This window comes from Gymnogyps californianus, chromosome 2, assembly GCF_018139145.2.
Source record: "Gymnogyps californianus isolate 813 chromosome 2, ASM1813914v2, whole genome shotgun sequence".
Taxonomy (NCBI): Eukaryota; Metazoa; Chordata; class Aves; order Accipitriformes; family Cathartidae; genus Gymnogyps; species Gymnogyps californianus.
The window spans coordinates 35,993,423-36,005,881 of record NC_059472.1 but is presented as its reverse complement, the minus strand read 5'-3'; the positions used below and the strand labels follow the sequence as shown (position 1 = coordinate 36,005,881).

General features: G+C 39.3%; 1 protein-coding gene across 3 annotated transcripts in view; it reads right to left on the bottom strand.

Moving 5' to 3' along the window:
- Positions 1–830: 830 nt before the first annotated feature.
- The window catches only part of EYA1 (EYA transcriptional coactivator and phosphatase 1), a 67,381-nt gene continuing 55,752 nt past the window's right edge, over positions 831–12,459 (bottom strand). For all 3 annotated transcript variants that reach the window (XM_050890686.1, XM_050890687.1, XM_050890688.1), the window contains 5 exons: positions 12,122–12,282; positions 11,798–11,912; positions 11,373–11,494; positions 9,270–9,370; positions 831–1,001 (listed from right to left, as the gene is read on the bottom strand). In XM_050890686.1, the coding sequence (XP_050746643.1) occupies positions 921–1,001; positions 9,270–9,370; positions 11,373–11,494; positions 11,798–11,912; positions 12,122–12,282 (580 nt within the window). In that variant the 3' untranslated portion in view covers positions 831–920. The remainder of the gene's footprint in view (positions 1,002–9,269; positions 9,371–11,372; positions 11,495–11,797; positions 11,913–12,121; positions 12,283–12,459) is intronic.

Here is a 12,459-nt window from a genome sequence, read left to right as displayed (position 1 = left end):
CCCAATTCCTATTGACACTTGACATCCATGCTTTTGGTCTTGACAAATTTATCTAAAAAAATCCATTATCTACATATTTATATCCAACACATTGATAAGGCACTGCACAACAGTTTGTGCATGTGTGGCCTCATTCTTCACCAACAAGGCATTACTATCTTTCAATAGCATTTACCTTAACAACATGTAAAAGAATCATTCATTATTACAAATTTACACAAAAAATTCTTCCTGTACATGATTGTCTCAGTGATGTACCTATTAGTTTAAATTAGACATATTTTAAACTACTCTGTAATGTGCTAAAATCAAAAGTAGTTGCTGTACCATAAGGCAAAGGCTTATAATAGCCTTTAATCCTATTATACATATCCTCAGTTATATGATGTCAAAATATAGTCTGTTCATAAATAAGTAAAGATGTACAGAGTACCCTGGGTATGAGAAACCAAAAAGTAAACCTTCTTTACAAGAAAATTACTCCACTGGTATTTTGAAAAATCTCAGTCTTCATTGTGCAATCAAGTTTGCTGTGTTGAAGAAACGGTGTGTGTCACATCGAAGAGTCTAAAAACTACAAAGCATTTGCAGGTCCTTTTTTTTCTTCACAGGTATGAACCTTTTATTTCCTTTTTTTTCTTCCTTCTCTATTTCTTTTTGGTAGCAAATATAGTAAAGATGAGTTGTTCAAACATTCGCATGGCTTATTTTCATTGGACTCGCAGTACCAGAGTCAACAGCTGTTCTGAAGAAAAAGACATGCTCCTCCGTTTACTGAAAGGGCAAGGGTTAAGACCAATTGCAGCTGTACGTCAACATGTTGAAATCACAAAGTTCCGTAGTCCAATGCTGACACAAGACACAGGCATCCCGTCCACGGGCAGAAGGAGGCTCTGGGGTTTCAAAGTGCTGCTGAGCTGCTACAAGTACTCCAGTTCCAAGGCATGGTGAAGGGCCATAAGGTCAGAGTGGCTCGAGATCCTCCAAAATGGCATAGCGTGCTGTGAACAGCACAGACAACATGTAAAAATAACCCCAAGCATTCTGGTATTTAGACCCACCCATTGTCTTTTGCAAGGATAAGGGAACACTGCGAGGAGAGAAAAAGAGCTCTTAAAACCTCAAACCCTTCACGTTTATCTCTGGTTTCTCTGACCCACCCCCTCAGCATAAATGCCCAATAATAGCAAAACTATTTACCAACAGGAACAACAGCAAACATGTCAGGAGATCATAGGAAGGGAGGGGGTTCTCCTCTCTTTATAAGAAAAACAGATTTCAGCATGTTGCAGAAGAAAATATTATTTCTAGAAAAAAATTAAGAATAACCTACACATGAAGCATATGGGTAGTTTGAGGAAGGGAACAGAACTTGATTAAAAAAACAAAAAATGTTTTTTTTAAAGGAAGTGAAAGTGTTATTTACTATCAAAACGTGTTTGTTCCTTGTGGAACTATCCCTGGCAGGTGAGTTAAGAACACAGCCATGGTGATTCAGAAGAGCTCATGTGTTGCTCACATCACTCTGAAAGGAATTTTATCCCAGTGGTTTGTATAACATCATTCATTGTTAGCACTGATCTTAAAACATCTTTTCCATATGTGACAATTTTAAAATAAATACATATTTTTTTCCTATTAGCTGTAATAAAATCTGTCTGGAGTACAAGTATGTTTGCAAAGAACCTGAATAAACCAAAAACACAAATACGAGAAAAAAGCACACATTACCTCATCCATGAAGGGTAAAAATCTGATTAAGAACTATCTTTATACTTTAAACCGGGGATTATAGTGTCAGCAAGAACTTTTGCATAAACAAAAAAAAAGATAACCATCAGCTTTCATCAGGAAAATATTCTATAAATCCCATGGGAAAATAGTTTCAATTCAACAATGTTCTGAAGGCTAACATGATCATGTTCACCTTTTCATTGGGTCAGCTTCTGTCCTGGCATCTTTAGGAGGCAAACCACAAGCAATTTGTTATCACAATAGCTTCTGAGTTCCCCAAGCATTTTATCCACTTCTCAGATAGACTTTCTTCATCCTCCTTCAGCACTTCCTGAGTAAATTCCTAATTCTACTGAAATCAGTGGCAAAACTCCATCTCTTCTGATTATCACTTTTACGCTGACCTCCTTTTTTCGTTCAGGTCTTTTCCTCAAATTTTAAGTTAGAGAACAATTTTGAAAACAATGTGAAACTTTCTGTTTCCAGCTGCATGCTTACTGTAAGCCCTGTAATTTTACCTTATACCTATCTCAGAAGGCAAACACCTTAGCACAGAGCCTATCATAAATTTGTCTTTAGAAGCTCAGGTAAACATCTGTCTCTCAGTGTATAAATAATTACTATTTTTAGAAGAACGCTGCTTCAATCCAGATAATGATGTGATGATGAATTGGGTTGAATTTATAGAACAAAGCAGAGATTTTTAAAAGAAACATAACCATGTAAGTAGCGGCAAGTCTCTCTGAAGTCAAATGGCAACTGTTAAGGAACAATCAACTGTTGCTCTTGTGAGAGTCAGAGAAGATAATACTGAATTAATTAATATTAATAAGCAAGACTAAAGAGTCATATGTGATCAGCAAGGGAGCACTGTAAGGAATCTGGAAAATGTGCACCCAGTGAAGGCCAAGTGTTAGCAAGCAGAGTTGCACAATTAGAGGGACTGCAGAGGGAAGGAGGTGGCGCTGAGCACCCAGTGCCCATGTTTCAGGGTTTTCACTTCAGAACAGCTCTAGCCACCCATCGTGGAAAAAGTGCCCATTAGCAGTTGGAGCGCATTTGGTGAGCACCTGGACAATATATTGTTCTTTAGTTCTATCCAAAAGAATTCTGTGGTTTGTTTGTTCCCCCCCCCCCCCCGCCCCAGTCCAGGTTAATCAAAGCATAGTGAGGGGCAATGACGGAAAGGTCTGCTTCGATATGACACTCCTAATCCGAATTAAAATATAATATGGATGCATCAAGAGATGCCCACATTCAGAGTATACCTAGCTTTTAGAGCAAAGAAATTTCTTCAGGAAGAAAATAAAATGACCCACAAGGAAGCACCATTGGAAGAGTTTCTGTTCTGCTTTGCTTTACTCTAGATTGTTACAAAGCCTTGAGAAACAGCTGACTAAATCTCAGCTTGAAGATAAATGCTTGAGCGATAGCTGCTTATGGAGAGAACAAAACAAACAAAATAATTCAGAGACAATTGAAGTGTCATTGGAAAAAATGCTTATGATATTTGCAAAACACTTTTACAGATTAATCCTCTCCTTAAGAAGGAAGTGTTAAACACTGACTATGACACCTACTATTTCTACATCTTCAATCTAGACTTCCATTGTACTGTCTCTATGCTCCACCAGCAACAGAAACTAGATGCAATTAGCTCACTCAGTTACAATTCTACGTCCCAGTGTCTTCCCTGCTACATTATACAGATAGCATATCCTCTGGGCTCTGTCAGGTCAGACACTGCTGCTTTCCAACTCAAATCTTTCCTGAAGATTCATTTCTTGCACCATGTTCAGGAAACGAACCAGCAAGAGCAAAACGAAATAAAAATTCCTGATCATGCTGTTCTCCAGACTCTCCAAAAGCTTCCGTGCACCTATCTCTTATTTAGGCTGCGAGATCTTCCTGGCAGAATTTATAACATCTGATAGGGGTATCACATCAAGGACAAATGGGCACAGGTTTGTGCTTGCAGCAGGTCCGTGCAGTGCTTGCCAGCTGACTGCACTTGGCCGGTGGTGCTCAGCAGCGCTGCTTCCCTTTCTTTCGTGGCTGCAGTTTCCCTCTTCTCTCAGAAGCCCCCTGCCAGGTAGGACCTACCTGCTCTCCCCGCCAGCCAGCCATAGCTCCCTGCTTCTCTTAGTCACCTTTGCACCAGCTCTGCCTCAACCACCGGGTCAGGGAGGTGTAAATAGCATACCTAAGATGTGGCGTGGCGAAGAGTTTGGTGGACACCTGCCTTTGCGTAGTGGCTCTGCAGAAGCCAAGAGTCAATGACATGGACGCCCTCCAAGGTCATACAGCAAACTAATGAATAGGGAGAATTGTAGTAATAAATTCTTGGCTTCCAGCTCCCACTTCATGCAGCTCCAGCATTATACTGCTTCCCTAGTAACAACCTCAGCATCACAGAGCGTACACACACCAGGCAGCTAGGGCAGTTAAAGACCCTGATTGATTTAACAGAAGGTTTAGCTTCTGCTAAATCAAATCACAGCGATTCTTGCTAGATGCCCATGTGCAATATCAAGTTTTGGATTACCCTCAGCTGTTTATGGTCAGATTTTAAACCAAAACTTTAAATGGTCATTATTTTGGCTATATCCTTCTATTTCAAATTCACTTAAGCGTCCTCCGCTTTATGTCTGTCTGTGAAAGGAGTATACCTCCATTTACTCCATGTAGTTACAGGAGTGAGGTGTGGAATTATTCTGAGAGTCCCATGAAAACAAAGAGGTTGTGTAAACCTCAGGATTATAATTATTTTCAGTTCTCCTGCATACAGGTCAAAAGACCAGCAGCACACTCCCAAGAAATAAAGCACGCCAGGAACGCAGCGGCTGCACGGGGCTGGAATCTGCACTGGCGCTCTCTGCACGGCCAAACGCGGCTGATTCAGATCTCTATCAGTCTGACCCTACAGCACAGCCTTCATAGCTAAGAGGAGGGGAAACAAACCCGATACAGATCTATATATATCTACATGTATATGTTTGTGTATGTATATACGGTCTCACACACACGTGTCCATATATACGCATGTGTGTTCACGGGGCATATACAGTAATTTTCACTTTATCTAAGATAACAAATGATTGTACAAAACTAAAACATTTAAAGTAACAAAATTATCATACAAAACCTTATACATTATTCCTGTATTAACATGCCCCATTCATCATCAACTATTCAGCCCTGTCAAAAGTGCCAACACACCCAGGAGACAGAAGTACATTTTTTCTTACTGAATGACCGGGCAAGAGTTTCTTCATATATATATTTACTAAATATTGCCTTTAGAAAGCCATTCCTGCCAACACTTAGCACACGTGTCTTCTATTCTGAGCACACTGAAAAATGCTAATACCTCATTTGCTGCTGTGGGAGAATGGATGACAAATGCTAACCGCTAATAAATAGGCGGTGTAACTGGATGCATTAGTATCTAATGAAACTATAAGAAAGCTTTTCTTACCGCATATTGGAGGAATATGCACCCAGACTGGCAGTAAAACAATGATTTTGTGTACTATTTCAATATCTTCCAAGTAAATATGAAGCTTTTGTCTTCCAAAAAACGTGAATTGTTTTGTAGATGATACTTGATACTAAACACATTTATGAACTTTTTAATGATTTAATTTTGATGATATTTTGAAATGAAATATGGTGGCAAAAGTTTGAATTTGGTTTTGGTGCAATAAGCATGAAAAGTGAAATTATTGATTTAGTAAATCTACTAATTATAATATTATTAAATAACCTAAAATATTAAGGTATTTTATTTCTGAAATAGAAGCAATATTATTTTTCAGCATGCCTTTACTAAAAGAACAAAACTTCAACTATTTTATTCAACAAAATAAAGTGTTTCTATTAATACACGTGCAAAACAAAGCCATTTTTTGACAGCAACACCGAAAAGTGCAGACTATCCTCCTTCCCTTAAATGAATACATATTTATACAAAACCCTTACTCCTGAGATTTGTGATGGATTTGAATAGAAAACTCATCAGTTTCTGTCATCTTTCACAGTATTTTTGTTGTGTTCCTGCCAGATTTCCTAAGCGGTCGTCTTTACTTCCTACCCCAAACCTGACTAGCACAGTGTGACTGTGAGCTTAAAAGCAGTGGCGTATTGGATACCCATTTATATTCTATTTATTGCTCCACAAAGATTTATGATTTTTCCTCCCAATTTCCCTCCGAGGCAGCATGACCATTTTGGAGACAAAGGGAGAAGCCGATTTGCCCAGGCTCTCCTGAATCACCTGATGTAAAATCCAGCTCCTCAGTGCAGAGAGCCTCCTCCTTTGTCTCCTCTCGCAAATTAGAAATCCTTTGGAGGATTCTCCTAAGTAGAAAAACTCAGGAGTTGGGGTTTTTTTCTGCCTTACGAGTATTTCCCGACTGTGTCTCCAAAGGCAAAGGCAGAAGATGAGCTCAAACAAAACAAAACTAAACAAAACACAACTAAAGAAAACAAAACAAAAAACGAAACACAAAACAAAACAAAGCAAAGCAAAACAAAATGCCAAGACAATGGTCTCTGGCAGAAAACCCCAGCAACTTATTCCGCGAATAGCTGTGTCACCGCAGTGGCACTCAAGATGCGGCGGCTCTGACCCACACGGCACCCGCACCGATGCCGGCAGCCACCCCCAGCACCCCTCGGCTCTCACACTGCTTTCTCTCTTCCCTCCTCTCCCTCTTTTCCCGGGGAAGCTGATCCGAAGGTAGCAACCTCCGCGTGAACCCTGGCGTTACAGCCAAGCTGGCTGGTTGCTGAACTGATCCAGAAGGGTACGATTATTCCTCAGTCTGCAATGCAAACGTCCTGAGAATTTTAATTGTCTTATAAAATATTTTGCTGGAAGTGAAGGCTAAGCAAAGGTGTTGATACCATGGCTTGTCCCGTGCTACGTGAAATGCAAGACCGTGCGGTTTCCTCAGTGTATTGTATTTATTTTCATCAATCAAAAGAGGCATTTTTTGAAAAAACAGTCTATCCTAAAAATGTTTCTCAAAAGAGCAATGATCTTTTAAACAGTATTAAAAAGTTTCTATTATTGAATTTTTACAATAATGACAATAATAAAAAGATTTTAAATGTGTCCTTTATTTTTCCTATTGTTGTATTGACTCAGGATTTTCTGTGAATGAAGGACATAAATGAAAATCTTGTTTTATGATGAAGCAGTTGATAAATTATTGGTAAACTATTTTTAATAACAAACCTTAACTTTCTTACCTCCTAACCTGGAAGTTCAGCTCTTTTCACTAAACAAACACAGAATTAAAAAAATCTCTCAAATTAAATAGGTTTGAATTTATATGCTTACTTAAAAATACTCATAGTTTACATGTAATCAATGAAGTGCTATTTAAAGAAGGGTGTACTGTTTATGCTCTAAGTAGGGTAAAGAAACGTACATATACTAAGGGCTTCACCACAGGCCAAACCTCTTCAGCAAAGTGCTGTGCAAAAGAATAACACAAAAGCTGTCCCTGCCCTGAGAATATCACAACACCCAACATGCTGATGGGAAGGATGGTAGGAAGGAACCAGCTAACAAGGTTCAGGGGATAAGCAAGGCAATGGGGTACATCATGGGACAGTTATGCCACTTTGGATTGATGGGTTTTGGATGGTTTTGTGGGGGTGAATCTTCTGTTTTGTTTGCACACTCTCCAGAGAAGGTCTAGGCTTTTACTGTTTTCTAATACAGCGATAGCATTTATTCCTTAGACAGGGCATGTGTCCTTAAACTGAAGCACAGTATACACTAGGGTGCATTCCCATGCTCACTCCTCCTAATAACCCTAAAAACAACCTGAGGAGCAGACAACCAAAAAGGCATCGTCTGAGTTGGGAGCAGCTCCTTGTACCGCAAGGTACTGCGTGGTTCTTGCTCTTGCAGGATGCAAGGGCCAAAACTTAAGAGGCAAATCCTGCTTTCACAGTGTGAAACGGTGACTTCTTTTTCAGTGGAGTAAGAAGCAGGACAAGAATCACAGAAGCATTTTCCTTAATCAAATTAATAGTTTCTGCAGAAAGGCAGGGCTGCTGGTCTACTTATTGACTTCTCTGGCATTGCTGCAGCAGATAATTTAATCCAGAGCATCTAACATGCTTTGAATCTGAAAATTCCTTCCACCCAGAAAGAATACACAGAAGTAATGGCACAAAGGAACTTTCTATACTGCTACTCCTCTTAGCGACTGGAAAGGCTTTTTCTTATGCTTTTCTGAATCATGTTTCCTGTTGAAAAAAGCATTGAATTAATTAGATAATGTTACCGAAAGGACTACTCCTGCCATTATCATATACAACACTATTTCACCGAGTAACAGAAAAGGAACAAAGAGAAGAATTTTTTTTTTCCCCTGATCTTAAATGCAGCTTTTAAAATGTAATCATTTACAGCGGGAAAACATTTCTCCGCAAAGATGAAAGGCATTTCTGAAGGAGAAAGGAGCAAACTGTTCCCGTCAGTCCGCCAAAGGGATATATGAAACTGAGACTCTACGAAGTGCTGGGACGAGCCGGGAACCTACCCGCAACGCTTTGGGGGCACAAAATCCAGATTTCATGAAGCAAAATGTTGTTAAAATGCCATGCGGACTAATTAGTTTCACTTCTCCAATTTAGAAAGTTACAGTGGAAACAGATATAGAAATACCACAGAGAGTTTCACGGTAAAAAAGCAGCTGTGTAAAAGCAATTTACCTGTAAAAGGAAGAAAGAACAGAAATGCCCATTTTCCTACTCTTTCTCCTGTTGTTCAAATAGCCAATATTACGCCTCATTCCTCCAAGCAAAGAGTCTGTATCTGCTGTACTTGGGTAGAATAGCAAGGCTAGGGATACTGCCTATTATTTGTCAGTGGGAAGTATTGCTTTTTATGGAGCTTACTCCACACTGGGAAAAAAAATGTGGATTTTTCCCTTCTTCCCAGAGGAAAGCAAAAAATAATAAAGACACAGTCAAATAGTATCCTCTGCTCAGTTAACCGAGGTTATGAATGCAGGGCAAGCCACAAGTAGTTACCTGAATGCAGAATCCAAATTATGGACGCAGAAGAAAACTGAAATTTATGTATACCTACTCCAGTCCTACATACCTTTTCAAGGTGTGATATATACGTATTTCATATAGTCAAATAGCACACTGCCTTTGATCAGTAAGAATCGTCATTTTTTGCTTACATTCATAACATCCTATGTGGTATTTTGGGATGCCAATGAAAACAGAACTATTAGTTCTTGGCACAAAAGCCGGGGTCCATTTTCTGGCTCCTTTTTGAAATACATCAAAAATACATAGCTAGCTTAATGTGTCTTTTGGAGAACAGCAGGGCACATCATTATCTACAGTTTTATGCAGCTTTCCACTAGATATGGTCAAAACATATTTCATAAAGCAAAGACACGAAACCCAAATGTCAATGCATGCTGTCCCATGTCGAAGAAAAGACAATTTTGCTTTCAGACTCTTGAAATCAACCCACACTGAAAAAAGGCCATTACCTTTTTTGCGCCTTGTTCCTCTTCGACACCATCCCCTATAACAACATACACTACTTTTCTTCCAAATCTTTGAATTATTCGCTCAAAACAACTTTCCTTTCCTGCAAGAAAAAGATCAGACTATTCAGGATAGGTGGTGATGGGATGACATCAAATAAATCACTTTTTAGCCCGGATCTCCCCAACACTTTGAATACATAATTAGAGCTACTGAGAGAGAAGAGCCTCTCCCGCAGGATGGTGTATCAAGGCCAACTGCAGCTTTACTCCTGCCACAGCGTCTGACAGGCAACCTTAAAATCTGCTCCATGCGGTCCTTTAGTACACACACCATGGTAGACATAGCGCACTAGAGGTCTACAATATCACCTTTCTTGTCTCCTTCCCTAATCTGAGACAGGTTTCGGGGGGAATTTCCCTACCAGGAGAATTCTCTACTGGCTGTTTACGGCCAGTATCCTGAACTGAGCAAATTGATTGAATCTGAGTTGAAATTCTAGCTTTTTCTCCACAACCTGTGACAAGATTAATCACAGCTCCTGAAACAGTAGTATCCTGACTTAGAAGGTCATCCAAAAGATTTAGATTTAAATGCCTGTAATCCAATACATGGGCAAGGTCCTTGATCCTGCACTGGGATCCATTAATGTGGCTCATTACTTCACTGCACAGACCTAGGGAAATGATCCCAGTGCTTCAGGCCTACACGTAGGTACCGATACTGGAAAGCTTCAGGTACTGGTACTGGGAAGCCAGAAAGAAAGTAAATGCTTACAGTTGAGTTTTCTCAAATGTCCCCATTCTGAAAGATCACTTCAGACTGGTCATGGTACATGCTTACCTGTGTGTCTACAGCAACTGATGGGAAAAACCATGTTTTTCAAAATAGTTATGTCAGCTACAGAACAATACCAGTGTAAGGACAAATAGGTTGGAAATTAAAAAAAAGGTTTCTAGCCAGCAGAGAAGCCAAACTACTCAATGACACCCTTTAACAGTAGCACCAGGCATAAGAAACCTCCAACACTAACTAGGTTGGAACGGCCCTTGAAAATTATGAATCGTGTCATGTTACAAAAATCTCGTGATTTCCTGTGACAGTCAGTGACTGAACGCAGTTTTCCAAAAATACCCTTCTGTCCTGTGCACGTGAAGTCACAAGTGAATATTTATTAAAATATATTTTAATTAAAATGTGTATTTAAAGTATTATAATTCAAAGTATTAATTTACTTTAAAGTTTTGACAGACAGTACCATAACATTTCTATCTAGGAAACAGTTTTAAATCTTTTATGGTAATGCTTTCAAATTTCTACATAAAACTCTCAACCAAGGTTTTTTTAAAAAACAAAACCAAACAAAAATAACCCACCATTTTTTCTTGGCCATTTGAGCTTCCTGTATTATAGATACTTAAGAACACATGAAAAATGTTTTCATGTAGCCCACAATTTTGAGGGAATCTGAGACAGAACAGATATGTCATAATCACGTTAAAAACTACAAGCACCGTTGCCATATGGTCCTATATACTTCTACATACTCAGAATAACATCTTTTATATTGAACCAGAAAACAGAAATAAACATTTGCCTGGCTGAAGCTTATTACAGTCAGTATGAGTGAACTTAAATAATTACATTCTGCAGCAAAACATTCCTGCTTCTGGTAAATTGTTTATCAAAATTTGCTCCAGAGCCCATGAAAACAAATGGAGCCAGGGCTTACCTTTACAGAATTTCTTCTGCTGATCTGGGGAGACTTCAGCGTTCTGTACTGATAGCCTACTAAAAAGCCTTCTCAACTGCTACATAGCTTCACAGTTTTGAGAAATGATGACAAAGAAGCAATTATATTTCCTCCTAACAGAGGCTGCATCAGTGTTAACAGAGCTATATGAAGCTTTCTGTGCTGGATCATGACAAACATTTGAAAAGCACTTTTAGGATGCGTTAGCATGAAAAGTGTTTCATGAGATCAGGTATTACTAATCTCTATATTTGCTACAGTGAATGCATGTAAGAAATAAACATAGACTACAATATCTTTTTATTTAGTATTAGAGCTTCAAATGTATCATAACATTATAAAAATAGCTCACCTATTTTAGTTGCACTGTAAATATTCTCTATGGGAAATACAACGCCTAGTCCATACAACAAGACTTTTGCCAGAGCTGGAATTAGCTGAGTAGTTGTTACGAGAATGTTCACACAGTTTGTCCTATGGAAGAGAAAACACAAACATCCTTTTTTAACAAAGCAAAACAGAACAAAACAAAACAAAAGAAGGAAAACCTTACCCCTCCCATCAGACCCCCTCACTATTATTATTGCCACTTACAAAGAAAGTTATTTTTTTCCACCTTACAGGAGAGCAAGGTAGAGTGGCATGGTCAGACCAGAACAAGGAATGAGAAGAAGGTCCTCCAGGTTCAGCATTTTGTCCACCAGACCAGGCAGCCTCTTCTAGATCATCAGCAGACATCCTAGAGTTTCCTAGCTACCCCGTACTCTTTGTACGCACCTCGAATGAATAAGGGTGAGTGCTTTCAGTGCAAGTGTTAACCAAGAATCCGTCAAAGCTTCAATTTCTGCTCTTAGTTGTAACCAAGCCTCTCTTTTTGCTGGACCAAGAAGACCTGTGGAGCAGATAAGGGCATGTCTGCACCGAAATTAAGTAACGTTCTGTCATTTTCCTTTGCTTTCTTTAGCTCAGAGACAATTTTCCACACACTGCAAACTAAACAGCTCACTAAACACTACCATGTTAAAAAAGGAACAGAAACCAAAAGTTCTTCCCTTTTACTACTTCTAATCTATATTTGTTAGATACTCCAGAGTCACTTGCCTCCGACATTATTTTTGTAGGTATTATATATTTCTTTTACTCGTCTGTAGCGGAAAGCCAATTTTCGCATCCAGTCCACTCCTCCGCGCACCCCCGTTGCGAGGCACAAATTCGCACTGGTGGCGGCCGCGGGAAAGCCGTCTGTTCCGAAGTTATAGGTGCTAGTCAGAGATAAGAAAACCCCCAGATTAACAAAAGGCAACAGGCTACATTCAACCACCAGCTACTCACTTTGCTGGGTTGCAAAGGCTAAGGCAGCTAAAAAGAGAGCGGGCTACTGTAAGCATTACAGCAGTTCATCGCTTTCCCAGGAAGGAACTTGCAAAGCAACGTTTTAT